General features: G+C 38.3%; 1 protein-coding gene across 4 annotated transcripts in view; it reads left to right on the top strand.

Moving 5' to 3' along the window:
- FANCI (FA complementation group I) overlaps window positions 1-15,412 on the top strand; it is an 83,608-nt gene that overhangs the window by 2,992 nt on the left and 65,204 nt on the right. For all 4 annotated transcript variants that reach the window (XM_028122075.2, XM_028122077.2, XM_028122076.2 and 1 more), the window contains 2 exons: window positions 524-626; window positions 11,917-11,989. In XM_028122075.2, the coding sequence (XP_027977876.2) occupies window positions 543-626; window positions 11,917-11,989 (157 nt within the window). In that variant the 5' untranslated portion in view covers window positions 524-542. The remainder of the gene's footprint in view (window positions 1-523; window positions 627-11,916; window positions 11,990-15,412) is intronic.

Here is a 15,412-nt window from a genome sequence, read left to right as displayed (position 1 = left end):
GGAGGGGCAGAGGGAGAAGCAGACTCCCCTCTGAGCAGGGAGCGTGATGCAGGACTTGATCTTAGGACCCTGGGATCATGACCTGAGCCAAAGGCAGATGCTTATCCAGGCACCCTGTTTTTATACCATTTAATTGGCACTTTGCATTTACAGTGTTGTTGATTTATTCATTTATCAAATATTACTTTAAGCTTATAATACATATTCTTGTGTATATGTTTATAATTGTTTGATATACTGTTATGTGGCAGCTTTGTTCTAGTCAGTGTGCTAGGTAGATGCTAAAAAAATATAAAAATGGGCAAAAATTATGAAACTACTTGATTAGAATACAAGTTTCTAATATGGAAATTCCAGGGAATTCTCCAGATTATTTTGGCTTGGATAAGTATCACCTACTCATACTAATGAGTACCCACTGTTACATGGTCTATAATATGTATGAAATAGTTAACAGGAAAGAAAATAATCAAGGTTGTTTACTTCTGGAAGTTTCATCCACCTCTGATACTTTCCCTCACAGTTCCCTGATATGTGCAACAATGGACCAAAAAATAATATCTCTAGCATCAGAAAAAACAGCAGATAGACTGCAGGAATTTCTTCGGACCCTGAAAGAAGATTACGTAAGTATTAGGAAGCCTGTTCTCCTAAAACCAAATGTCAAGCATGATGACAAATTCAAAGGACATGTTAGAAAAATTATTCTGCCACTTCATCTACCTCCACTGTCCTTAGGAGACAAGGATTTATTTGATAACAACTCAGATGTAAAGAAATAAGGAAGAGAAGTAGACAACATTCGTCTACAACTATATAACATTTAAACATTTATGCAATTGTATGTATATAAACAAATTAGTGTACTTTCAAGGTTCTTAGAACAATCCTATTTGAAGAGACTATCCAGACTATAGTTACGTGTGAGACATTTTGCCTATTGACATTCCTTTATTAATATTTTCCTTTAAAGAAGATAAATTTATAAGCAGTAAAATATTTTTAAGTTATTATTTGAATCTTCTTACTCTCCTGGTAGACTTCCCTTTTTCCATAATAAGTGATCTCAGCTTATTCAGATTCCTGCATGGAAAGGAATCCCTGCTTAACATTAACTCTAAACATTAATATACATGTCTGAACAAGTTAAGACTTTGAGTGTCATGTTTTTAAAGGAATTTTTGCATGCTTGTGTTGTGGTCATTGAAGCTAGGTATAATTTAGCTTGTAATCTCTGTTAATATGTGACACGAATTGGGAATTGATGCAGGGATGGGCTCAGGCTCTGTTTTTGGTTGGTTGTGTATTTTTGTTGTTGTTGTTACACAGGATTGCTTTTGTAGCACCTTTTTGAGACAATCCATTGCATGAGTTTCAACTTGGATCATTCTATAGACATTTAAGATTTGGTTAAAACTAGCTTTTAATTAATGTATTGATTTAGAATTTGTGTTTTTTTGCTTCCAAAAGGAGTTTGAAGAGGCTTTAACATTTTAAGTAAAACTAAGAACTAGAACAAAATTCATGATATAAATAGATGCTGTGAATTACTTCTCCCATTCTTGCTTATCCCTAGGAAGGTTTTGGTAAAGATGAAATGAGTTAATGCACGTAAACCATCTAATATCTAACAGATACTGAGGAAATGTTAGCAAAATTCCTTCACCAATATGGACACAGTCTTCTGAACATTTCTGTTAACATTTCCATTAAAAGTTTTATACCTTAAATTGAACACAGGACTTCACGTGTTTTCTACCACTAAAGTAGAATGGACTAATGTTTCTCTTATTTCTCCATTAATGCAGAATCAACTTGTTGGCCACAATATCATACTGTTGTCTCATTGCTCTTACAAGCAACTAAAAACCCCAACTCATTTTTGCACATGTTGATATTAGGCTAGTTCCTTCATCTCTGAATTTCGATAGTTAGTTTTTAGAACCCACATACAAGATTTTACGTTTATATCTGTTAATTATCTTTTTAAATTAATTTCATTTCACTCCATCAAGATCTTTTTGGATCTGATTCTGTTGACCGGTGTATTAGTCATTTTTTTATATCTTCTACAAATTGTTAAGTATTCCAGCAGTATATGCTTCACTTTATTTAATAAAATGTCTAAAGAAGATGTGCTTAAAATAAAAACGTATAAAACACATAAAGAAGTCCATGGCAAGACAGACTGACATATCCAGCAGTAGGAAAATTCACATTCGAAGATTTAGAGAGACTAGAGGAATCTAAAAGGGACTTTATATTTCACACAAATACTTAATGTGATTTTTTTTAAAAGATTTCATTTATTTATTTGAGAGAGAGAGAATGAGAGATAGAGAGCACGAGAGGGAAGAGGATCAGAGGGAGAAGCAGACTCCCTGCCGAGCAGGGAGCCCGATGTGGGACTTGATCCCAGGACTCCAGGATCATGACCTGAGCCAAAGGCAGTCAGTTAACCAACTGAGCCACCCAGGCACCCCTTAATGTGATTTTTAACATATTCAAATATATCAATGAAGAAGTAGAATCCATAAAATAAGGGATAGATTTGGAAAACAATCAGAAAACTTCTAGAAATGAAAACCTTGATAGTTAACAGTAGACTAAACACTGCTAAAGAGGAAATTAGTGAAAGTGGAATACAGACCTTGGGATACCTAAACAAAGCAAAGATTGTAAAGAGATGGTAAATATGAAGAGTACTTAAAATATGTGGGAATACTTTAATAAGAGAATATATCTTCAGGACGCCTGGCTGGCTCAGTCAGTAGAGCATGCAACTCTTGATCTTGGGATTGAGTTTGACCCCCACATTGAGTGTAGAGCTTACTTAAAAAAATAGATCTTTAAAGAAATATATATATATATATATATATATATCTTAAACATGTAAAATGTTCACAAAAAAATGATCATTGTGTCATATACTAGAGCACAAAGAAAACATTGATAGGTCCCGTAAGGTAGAAATATATAAACCACCCTCTTTGGTCACAATTCAGTAAAAACTAGAAATGAGAAATGAAATAAAAAGTAAAAAGGTGGTTTGTTTTGTTTTGTTTGAGAGAGAGAGAGGAGGGGCAGAGGGAGAGAGAGAAAGAATCTTAAGTAGACTCCCCACTGAGCGTGGAGCCTGATGCTGGGCTTGATCCCCAATTCTGAGATCATGACCTGAGCCAAAATCAAGAGCTGGCACTTAACTGACTGAGCCACCTAGGGACCCCAAAAAGGTTTTCTACCCTGAAATAAAATACCTTCTAAACAACTTTTTGATAAAAAGGAATATACCAACAGAAATTACAGGACTTCTAAAAAATAATGAGAACACTACATATCAGTCTGGAATACTTTTAAAAATCACCTAAGTCAATTAAATAAAATAAATGAATTAAATTATTGAAATAAAATAAATGAATTAAATTATTGAAAGAGCAGTAAAGAAAGACACAAAGAAGAAACTACTAAAATGAAAGTGGAAACTAATCAAGTAGAGAACAGAAAACCAGTAGATCAAATTAATACATCAAAATCCTGATTCTTTGAAAAAAATGGACAAAACCATTATCTAATCAAGAAAGTGATGTACTAAACACAAACGTACAAAATAAGAAATGAGAAGGGGGAAAAACCTTTTTTTAAAAGATTTTTATTAGGGTGCCTGGGTGGCTCAGTTGGTTAAGCGACTGCCTTCGGCTCAGGTCATGATCCCGGAGTCCCGGGATCGAGTCCCACATCAGGCTCCCTGCTCAGCAAGGAGCCTGCTTCTCCCTCTGACCCTCCCCCCTCTCATGTACTCTCTCTCTCATTCTCGCTCTCTCAAATAGATAAATCTTAAAAAAAAAAGATCTTTAAAAAAAAAGATTTTTATTCATTTGAGAGCATGAGCAGGGGGAGGGGCAGAGGGAGAGGGACAAACAGACTCCTGGAGCCCAAGGCGGGGCTTGATCCCAGGACCCCAAGATCATGACCTGAGCTAAAGTCGGATGCTTAACTGATCGAGCCAACCAGGCGCCCCGGAAATAACTATTAATAAAGAGAAAATGTCAAAAATACTAAGAGACTACCTTGTACACATTTATGCAAATAAATTTGAAAATCTAGAGGAAATGGATAATTAAGAACATAGAGGTTAATAAAATTGACCCAATTTGAGATGGAAAGCTTAACCAGACCAACTTACATAGAAGAAAAAGAGTTAAGCAATTAATTCACAAGAAACACCAGGCTCAGATAATTTCACAGGAGACTTCTACCAAACTCTTAGAAATCAGAGATTAGAGATAGTCTCAATGCTACAGAATTTTTTGACAGCATATATAACACAGAAAAAAATGTACATATATAGGGAAAACGTCTAGATCCTTTTATAAAGCATAACCTTGATACCCTAAACCCGATAAAGATAGCATACAGGAGGGGAGCCTGGGTGGCTGTGTCTCTCCCTATCAAATAAATAAATAAAATCTTAAAAAAAAAAAAGCATACGGGATGCCTGGGTGGCTCAGTCGGTTGGGCATCTGCCTTCAGCTCAGGTCATGATCCCGGGATCCTGGGATCGAGTCCCGCATCGGGCTCCTTGCTCAGCGGGGAGCTTGCTTCTCCCTCTGCCTGCTGCACACTCGCTCGCTCTCTCTTTGACAAATAAATAAAATCTTAGAAAAAAAATAGAAAATTAAAGGGTATTTTCACTTACGAACATTGATGCAAAAATCTTAAATACTAGGGAACAGATTCCAATACCACATGAAAAGAAAATATGTCATGACTAAGTGGAATTTATGCCAGAAATACAAAGTTGGTTCAATGTTAGAAAGTATATTACTCCAAAGACCCTATGATTATCTTCATAAGTTATAGAAAGCCTTTGATAAAATTCACCCATTCCTGGTAAAAACTCTTTGAGAAAATGGGAGTAGGGGCCTATTTCCTTAACATAATAAAATGTATGTGTAAATCCTAAAGTCAGCATCTTAATGGGAGACCCTAGGGGCATGGTAATGAGACCATTGAGACCAGGAACCAGGCAGCCTACTCTTTCCACTGCAATTTAACGTTGTCCTGGTCTGTTAGCCAATGCAATTAAACTAGAGAAAACAATGAAAGGCACAAGAATAGGAAAAAAAGATATAAAACCATCTGTCTTTGCAGATGTCATACTAGTGTACCTGGAAAACCCCGAAGAATCTGATCAAACCATCTCGAACAAGAAGTCAGCAAGGTAGCAGAATATAAAATTATGTAAAAATAGCATTTCATTCACACAGCAGAAACGAAGTTCATAAAAATAGGCAAGAATAGCTAGGAAAACACTGAAATGGAAGATCTCTGAGGAAGGACCAGCCCTACAAGATACTAAATGCACCAAAAATCCTAATTCAGTGTGGTATTGGTGCATGAAGAGAAGAACAGATAATGGAATAACAAAGTGTCAAAATAGATCCAACTACATATAAAATTTAGTATATATGATAAAGTGGTATTCCAAATAATTGGGGCAAAGATCGTATTTAATAAATGGTGTTGGGACAACTAGATAGCCATTTAGGAAAAAAATAGATAAAATTAGATTTATTCTTCATATACTGTTCAAGAATAAGCTCCACATGAATCAGGTCTAAATGGAAAAAAAAAAAAATCTAGGGTACCTGGGTGGCCCAGTCGGTTAAGTGTCTGATTTCACCTCAGGTCATGATTTCAGGGTCCTAGGATCAAGCCCCGCCCCCTCCTTCTCAGGCTCTGTGCTCAGTGGGGAGTCTGCTTGTCCCTTCCCCCTTGTGCATGCACGCTCTCAAAATCTTAAATCTAAATATTAGAAGAAAACGGTTGAGATTCCTCTTTAATTTCAGTGCAGAGAAGGCTTTTCTAGGATTCAAAATCTAGATACACTAAAAGATTGATAAATTTACCTACATATAAGTAAAATTTACATGACCAAAAACACCATACGCAGCATCAAAACACAGATGACAAATTGGGAGAAGATATTTGCAATGTACCACAGATAAAGGATTAATATCCCTAATTCATAAATAATAATAATTGAGGGAGTGAGGCCAAAAATCCCATAGAAAAAGAGCAAAAGGAATGAAGAGGATAATCACAAAAAGACATAAAAATGGCTGTAAACAAAAGATGCTTCACTCATAAGAGAAATACTAATTAAAATGAAGCAGCTACTATTATCTGTCAGAGTAGGAAAAAAATGAACACCTTGTCTATACATTCTTGGTCAGATTGGGGAAACAGTCACTCATACATTGCTGGTAGGAATGCAAAAATGGTAAGAATTTGATGCTATCTAACAAAACTACTTAAATATATTTCCCCTCAACCCACTCATCCTACTTCTAGGAATACCTAAAGATGTACCTCCAACAATATGAAATCATATTATGCACTATGTTCTTGAATCTGTAAAAAAGAATGAAGTTCACTATGGACTGATAATGATTTCCAGGAGATATTAAGTTAAAAAGGCAAAATGAAAAATGTGTATTATTCTACCTTTTATATAAGAAAGAAGGGAAATAAAGCATACATGTATCTGTGTATCCTTACAAAAAAGAAACTCAGGAAGAATTCCATAACCATACTGAAGGTGAGGAGGTAGAAAAAAAGAACTAATCCAAGTATTTGACCATATACCCTCTTGGGCAGAGGATTGAAGGGAGAAATACAAATAAACCATGAACTTTTTAAATAGGATTATTTAATGTAGTGATATGCGCAAAGCAATTCTGAAATGATTTTAGATGTATTACAGGGTTCAGCAAATGAGTAAATGTGTTGACGTTGGGAAGTCAGCATTTTTACTGTGGTAGAAGGGACAAATATAGGATATAGGAAGGCTAGAAAGAACCCTGTGGGGATAAATTAGAAATGGAAGTGTTGATATGAACTTAATGACTTCTCACATATGTGTACTTACATGCATATCTACACACACGTATATTTGTATGTATTTGCATATACATGCATATATGTATATATATTTTTTTTAGCTCTGTTCACTGAAAGACCCAAGATGTGGCAACAAAGATGGCATGGTATTAACAAGCACAGCCATGACTTAGATCTTTGGTCTCTAATAATCATTCCCTACTAAAGGGAACCAGGGCTTTTCAGAGAAATGGCTGCTTTCAAGAGTGGGCATGATAGATACAAGATGAGCCTGGAACATCTTGCTAAGCCAGAAAGTAAAGTGCTCAGAAAAAATGATGAGGGCATGTCACAAGGACATATGATCTAACTCAGAGGGGTTCTGTCACCCAGATCTGAGGCTATTAGAACATCAAAATAATAAAGTTCAGTTGTGAATTATAAGACTTTGAAAAATAAATTTGTGACTCCGTACTGGTAATAAAAAAATAAATTTTAGGGAGAAGGAAGGTCTCTTGCTTACTGTGCTAGCGTTAGAAAATCATCATTTTGCAGCTGTCATGATGAAGATTGGATCAGGCAAGAAACCAGTGGATGCTAAATCCAGGGAGAATTTTCTTTTTCTTTCTTTTTTTTTTGCCTTTTATTTTGAGCTACTTTTAGACTTACAGAAAAGTTGTGTGTATCCCTCCCATAGCATCTTACATAACCTTAGTCAGAATTTTAAAAATCAAGGAATTAACATGGGTACAATACCATTAGCAAACCTAAAGACCCTTTTCAGACTCTATATGGTAGTTTTTCCACTGATGTCATTTTTTTCCCCAAGAATCCCACTCAGCATACATTGCACTTGTTATTTTTCCCTGATTCTTGCAGTTTGCAACAGTTCCTCATGATCTTGATAACCCTGAGGAGTATTGATCCGTTATTTTGCTGAATGTCCCTCAGTTGGTGCCTGTCTTTTTGTGTCTCATGATTGGACTGAGGTCATTCATCCCTGGTAGAAGGACCCCAGAGATGGCGCCTTGCCTTTTTCAAGTGTATCACTGGGCTCATGATGTCTGTGTCATTCCTGGTGGTATTGACTTTGATAACCTGGTAATGGTAATTGTTGCTGGGCTTTTCCATTATACAAGGGGAAAACTAGATGAGGAGCAGGATATGTGCATGGTCAAAGTGTCTCCCTACAAACTGCTCACTGGCTGTAATTATAAAGTGGGAAAATCAAGCAAAACATTTGAGCAACCAGAATTAATATTACCAGTGAGGGATAGATGGACATCACATGCCTCCAGGTGTGATACTATGAGAAGGACACAGTATCACCTGTGTTCTGACGGAGAATGCATAAACTCAGTGTAATCGTGAGGAAACATCAGATGTTGCAAAATGAGGGCTGTTCTATTTAAAAAAAAAAGTCTATATCTGGACTGTGCCATTAACTTGATAGTTTCAGTCTACAAATTAAAAGAAAAATGTTAAAGCCTTCCAAAATAACAAGGATACGTAATCTTCGTTTACTTTTGTGTTTTAAAATGCAGTAAAAAGCATAAAGTCAAAAAGGAAGGGAAAGATCATGTAAGTGGAGGGAGGAAGGAGAGCGGAGGACAGAGGGAGCGGGAGGGAACTATTCGTTGAGCACCTGTGCGTTAGTTTTCTACCTGTCATCCAACTGAATCCTCCTAACTGTCCTCGGAGGTAGGGAAATGGACACACATACAGTGAAATAACTTGACGGAGATTATGAAGCCAGTAAATGGCATGGCCAGGATTCATCATCTGATTGTAGGTCCGTTTTTTTTTCCCCATGCCATACTGCCTTCTAATGAAACTGAAATTGTTTCAAGAAGAGTCAGGGTTTCAATGTTTATAGCAGCAATGTCCACAATAGCCAAACTATGGAAAGAGCCCAGATGCCCATCGACGAATGAATGAATAAAGAAAATATGATATATATACTCAATGGAATACTAAGCCATCAAAAAAAAAGGAAAAGAGAAGAAATCTTGCCATTTGCAACGATGTGGATGGAACTAGAGAGTATTATGCTAAGAGAAATAAGTCAATCAGGAAAAGACAATTATATGATCTCACTCATGTGGAATTTAAGAAAACAGGATCATAGGGGAAGAGGGGGGCGGAAAAAGACGAAATCAGAGAGGGAAACAAACCATAAGAGACTCTTAACCATAGGAAACAAACTGAGGGTGGCTGGAGGGGGAAGGGGTAGGGGAATGGGGTAACTGGGTGCTGGACATTAAGGAGGACAAGTGATGTAATGAGCACTGGGTATTATATAAGACTAATGAATCACCTCTACCTTTGAAACCGATAATGTATGTTAATTAATTGAATTTAAATAAAAAAAAAGAAATGGAAAAAAAACCCAAAATTTTAAAAATGCCATTGGAAAACCTACAGGATTTTTTTCTGTTTTCTTTTGAAAGGCCAAATACGAATTAGAAATTTGTGGTGTATTTTATTTAAAAAAATAAAAGTTAAAAATGAATTAAAATAAAATGAGGATAAAAATTAAAAAAACTAGAGTCAGGTTTCTCAGCCTTTGCACTGTTCACGTTTTGGACTGGGTAATTCTTTGTCGAGGGCTGTTGTCCTGTGCCTTATAGGGTGTTTTAGGAGCATCCCTAGTCCTATCCGTTAGATGATCGTAATACCCTTCCAGTTATGACAACTGAAAATGTCTCCAAGCATTGCCCAGTGTACTCTGGGGGGTGGGAGGAGGAACAAATTTAGCGCTGGTTGAGAACTCCCCTTCTCTGAGGGCTATGTCAAGGGCTGAGTATTCTGCTGGCAGTTCCAGGTGGAGCAGTCAGGTACTTCCTTATTGCCTATTTAAGAAGGGAGATAATACAGACTCCAGTCAGAAAGACCAGGCCCGTGTAGTTGCGGAAGAGAACAAATTCAGTTTTATTTGTCTTGGCTTCTGTGACATTCATTTCTCTGGGTATTGTCACCTTCTCCGTCTTTGCTGGCTTCTGCTTCTCTTTTTAATCCTTGACTGTTGGTGTTTCTCCTCTCTTTACGTCTCTTCCTGAATGATCTCCTGTGTTCCCATCGAGCTCTTCCCAGGCTCCATTTTGGTATATCCAGTTGACTGCGTGGCATTTCTACTTGGATATCTTAAGAGTAGTAGTTCTGAGTCCCATGTCAGATTTGCTAAATCAAAAACTGGGGCCTTGCAATTTGTTTTAACAAGCCCTCTGGGTGATTTAGATGCTTAATACCAGATTTTCACCATGTCAATGGCTAGTGCCAGCATCTGTCCAGTTAGTTGCTTAAGCCAGAAGTGTAAGAGTTCTTGATTTCTTTTTCTTCAGCACCACCCCCTTTTCACTTCTAAACCATGTGGAGGTCTGTCTTAGTCCATTCAGGCTGCTATAAGAAAATATGGCAGGGGCGCCTGGCTGGCTCAGATGGTTAAGCGTCTGCCTTCAACTCAGGTCTTGATCTCCAGGTCCTGGGATCAAGCCCCACGTCGGGCTCCCAGCTCGGCGGGGAGTCTGCTTCTCCCTCTCTCTCTCCCCCTGCTTGTGTGTTCTCTCTCTCTCTCTCTAATGAATAAATAAAATCTTTTTTTTTCTTTTTTAAAGATTTTATTTATTTATTTGACAGAGACACAGAGAAAGAGGGAACACAAGCAGGGGGAGTGGGAGAGGGAGAAGCAGGCTTTCTGCGGAGCAGGGAGCCTGATGCGGGGCTCGATCCCAGGACCCTGGGACCATGACCTGAGCCGAAGGCAGACGCTTAACGACTGAGCCACCGAGGTGCCCCTAAATAAAATCTTTTAAAGAAAAGAAAATATGACAGACTGGGTGGCTTATAAACGAGGAACATTTATTTCTCATGGTTCTGAGGCTAGAAGTTGGAGATGCCAGTATGGTCAGATGAAGGCCCTCTTCTGTCTGGGTTTCAGGCTTCATGTTGTATCCTCACATGGTGGAAGGGGCTAGAGAGCTCTGTGGGATCTCTCATAAGGGGACTAATCCCATTCATGAGAGTTCTACCCTCATGACCTAATTATCTACAAAGGGCCCACCTCCAAATACTGTCACATTGGGCATTAGGATTCCAACATGTGCATTTAGGGGAGGACATAAACATTCAGACCACAGCAAAGTCCTATTAATTCGAGCCCTCAAATATATCTTCAGTCTACTTTTCTTCATCTTTATTAGTTTGTCAGGGCTGCTGATTATAAAAGTACCACAAACTGAGTAGCTTAAACAATAAAAATTTATTTTTATAGTTCTGGAGATTCGAAGTCCAAGATCACAGTGCTGGCAGTGTTAGTTTCTTTGACGCTGTGAGAATCTCACCTAGCTTCCGGTGGTTTGCTGACAATTTTTGGTGTTCCTTAGCTTCTATCACCCTGCTCTCTGCCTTCATTTTCACATGGCACACTTGTTGTGCATGTGTCTCTGTGTCCAAGATTCCCCTTATAAGGATAGTCATATTCACACCAACTGTAATGACCTCAGCTTAACTAACTACATTTGCAAAAGCCCTATTTTCAAATAAGGTCACATTCTGAGGTCCTGGGGGTTAGAACTCCAACATGAATGGTGGTGATGGGGCGGGGGGACTTTAAAAGTTCAACCAGTAATATCTCCCCTGCTATTTGGTCTAGGCCACTATCATATCTCACTTTTGAACACTATAGCAGTCTCCTAACATATCCCTATTTCACTCTTAAGCCTCCCATAAGCCATTCTCTATATAAGGAGCAAGAGTGATTAAAAAAAAAAAAGTATCCTATCACTATGCTCTTTTCTCTTTAGTAAGTTCTGTTGTACTTAGACAATTGTAGAGTGAAGATATGAATAAATTTCAGTCTTGACAGCCCTGTATCATGTTAAGTTCTACGCTGCTCTATCTAAATCAGTGATATTTGTGATACCTGAAGTCTCTGAAGGGTATGAACCTGACAGATGATTCATATTGGGAATTTCGGTCATTGGGGTAGAGAAATTGTTGCCAGAGACTTGTAGCTTTTTCTTTCTTTGATTGCAGTTGGCTAATCTCCTTCAGAATCAGGCAGTGAAAGGAAAAGCTGCTGGAGCACTCCTGCGAGCCATTTTCAAAGGTAATAATTAATGCCACTTCTACCTGCCTGGGTTCATTAGATTTGTTTACTTTGGGCACATATTGCTGCTTTTCTTACTTTTGAAGCCACACTGAGACTTTCTGTGTTTAGGGGTTTTTACAAAATCAACTAAAGCAGCAGTCTCCTTTCTTAGGGACTCAAATAATTTTACTTAAGGGAATTGAAGCGGGTACTTGAGATTGTATCGCTGGTTTGGGGCCTATAAAGGATGCATTTCATAAAATGCACTTTGGTTTACTTGTGCTTTTAAAATTGTGGAGAAGAGAACAGCAATGTTTACTACTTAACCTGTGCTTAACAAGGGTCAAAGGAGCTCTGGGGTTTAATGACCTGGAATATCTCTTTTGATTTCTATATTACATTACCACCAGCACTGAGTGAGGATGATGATTTTTCCATATCCTTGTCAACCTTTGTTACTGTCTGTCTTTTTCACTGTAGCCATACTAGGGAGTGTGAAGTGGTATCTCACTATTGTTTTTTTTTTTTTTTTAAGATTTATTTATTTATTTTGAGAGAGTGAGAATGAGAGAGAGAGAGTACATGAGAGGGGGGAGGGTTAGAGGGAGAAGCAGGCTCCTCGCTGAGCAGGGAGCCCGATGTGGGACTCGATCCCGGGACTCCAGGATCATGACCTGAGCCGAAGGCAGTCGCTTAACCAACTGAGCCACCCAGGCGCCCTCACTATTGTTTTGATAAGCATTTCCCTGGTGGCTGATGATGTTGAGCATCCTTTCATGTGCTTACTGGCCATTTCTGTATCTTCTTTAGAGAACTGTCTATTCAGATCATTTGCACTTTAAAAAATTGGGTTATTTGTCTTTTTATTATTGAGTTGTAATAGCTCTTTATATGTTCTAGATACATGTCCCTTATTAAATATATGGTTTGCAAAAATTTTCTTCCATTCGGAGTTGTTTTTCACTTTTTTGATAGTATGCTTTGAAGCATAAAGTTTTTTGATGTCCATTTTATTTTCTTACAGCTTGTGCTTTGAGTGTTTTATCTAAGAAACTGTTGCTTAGTCCAAAGTCATGAAGATTTAAATCTGTTTTCTTTTCAAAGTTTTATAGCCTTAGCTTTTACATTTAGATCTTTGATCCATTTGAATTTATTTTTGTATATGGTGTGAGGTCGGGGTCCAACATCATCTTTTCTTGTTTTCAGTAGCATCCTTACTGAAAATCAATCACCCATAAATGTGAGGGTTTATATCTAGACTCACAGTTCTAGTCTCTTAATCTATGTGTCTCCTTATGTCGGCACCACACTGTCTTGATTACTGTAATGTTGTAGTAAGTTATAAAATTAGGAACTTTGAGTCCTCCAACTTTGTTTTTCTTCTTCAGGATTATTTTGGATATTCTGGGTCCCTCGTGTTTCCATATGAATTTTAAGATCAGCTTGTCAGTTTCTGAAAAAAAGGAAGCTGGGGTTTTAGTAGGGATTGTGTTGAATCTGTATATGAATTTGAGAAGTACTGCTATCTTAGCATAAGTCTTCAGTTACATGAACATGGGATGTCTTTCCATTTACTTAGGTTCTCTTTATTTCTTTCAGTGATATTTTATAGTCTTCAGAATACAAGTCTTGTACATACTTTTCTTAAATTTATTTTTTTTTAGATTTTTTAAATTTATTTATTGAGAGAGAGAATGGTAGAGAGAGAGCATGAGAGGGAGGAACGTCAGAGGGAGAAGCAGACTCCCTGCTGAGCAGGGAGCCCGATGCGGGACTCGATCCTGGGACTCCAGGATCATGACCTGAGCCAAAGGCAGTCGCTTAACCAACTGCGCCACCCAGGCACTCATCTTAAATTTATTTCTAAGTATTCTATTTTCTTTTGATGCTATTATAAGTGGAATTTTCTTAATTTAGTCATCTAATTGTTCATTGTTAGTATATAGAAATGCATGGGGCAACTGGGTGGCTCAGTCGGTTAAGTGGCTGCCCTTGGCTCAGGTCATGATCTCAGGGTCCTGGGATCGAGCCCCACATTGGGCTTCCTGCTCAAGTGGAGAGCCTGCTTCTCCCTCTCCCTCTTCCTGCTGCTTGGCCTACTTATGCTCTCTATCTCTCTGTCAAATAAATAGAAACCTTAAAAAAAAGAAATGCAGTAGACTTTTTTTTTTAGGATTTTATTTTTAAATTTATTTATTTGGAGAGAGAGAGAACGAGCAGGTGGGGGGAGGGGCAGAAGGAGAGAATGAGAATCTCAAGCAGGTTCCGTACTTAGCACAGAGCCCGATGCAGGGCTCAATCTCAGGACCCTGGGATAAGATTTTATTTTAAGTAATCTCAAAAGGGGCACCTGGGTGGCTCAGTCGGTTAAGTGTCTGCCTTTGGTTCAGGTCACGATCCTGGGATCCTGGGACCCTGAGATCGAGCCCTGAATCAGGCTCCCTGCATCAGGCTCCTTGCTCATTGGGAGTCTGCTTCTCCCTTTCCCTCTGCCTGCTGCTCCCCCTGCCTGTGCTCTCTCTCTCTTTGTCAAATAAATAAATAAAGTCTAAAAAAAAAAAAAAGATAATCTTTACACTTAACATGGGACTCAAACTCACAACCCCAGATCAAGAGTCCAGTGCTCCACCGATTGAGCCAGTCAGGTACCACCCTCTAATAATTTATTTTTTGTGGATACCTTAGGGTTTTCTATAAACAAGATTATGTCATTTATGAATAGGGATAATTTTACTTGTTTTTCAAACTAGATGCCTTTTATTTCTTTTTTTCTTTTTTTTTTTTTAAGATGTTATTCATCAGAGAGAGCATGAGCTGGTGGGGGGGGGGGCTGTGCAGAGGGAGAAGCAGGAGACGTGAGGCTCATCCCAGAACCCAGGGACCATGACCTGAGCTGAAGGCAGATGTTTAACCAACTGAGCCACCCAGGCGCCCCTCTCCTTCATTTTTGTTTTGTTTTGTTTTTTTATTTTTTTATTTTTATTTTTTTTAAAGATTTTATTTATTTATTCATGAGAGACAGAGAGAGAGAGAGACAGAGAGGCAGAGGGAGAAGCAGGCTCCCAAGGACCAGGGAGCCTGATGTGGGACTCGATCCCAGGACCCTGGGATCATGACTTGAGCCGAAGGCAGACGCTTAACCATCTGAGCCACCCAGGCGCCCTTGTTTTGTTTTTTTAAAGATTTATTTATTTTTCAACAGAGAGAGAGTGAGAGAGGGAACACAAGCAGGGGGAATGGGAGAGGGAGAAGCAGGCTTCCCGCTGAGCAGGGAGCCCGATGTGGGACTCAATCCCAGGACCCTGGGACCATAACCTGAGCTGAAAGCAGACGCTTAACGACTGAGCCACCCAGGCTCCCTCCTTCGTTTTTTTTTTTTTTTTTTAAAGATTTTATTTATTTATTTGACAGAGACATAGCAAGAGAGGGATCACAAGCAGG

This window comes from Eumetopias jubatus, unplaced genomic scaffold (assembly GCF_037043125.1).
Source record: "Eumetopias jubatus isolate StellerSeaLion01/CBP00866 unplaced genomic scaffold, mEumJub1_p1.0 scaffold_7, whole genome shotgun sequence".
NCBI lineage: Eukaryota > Metazoa > Chordata > Mammalia > Carnivora > Otariidae > Eumetopias > Eumetopias jubatus.
This window is presented reverse-complemented; position numbering and strand designations above follow the sequence as displayed.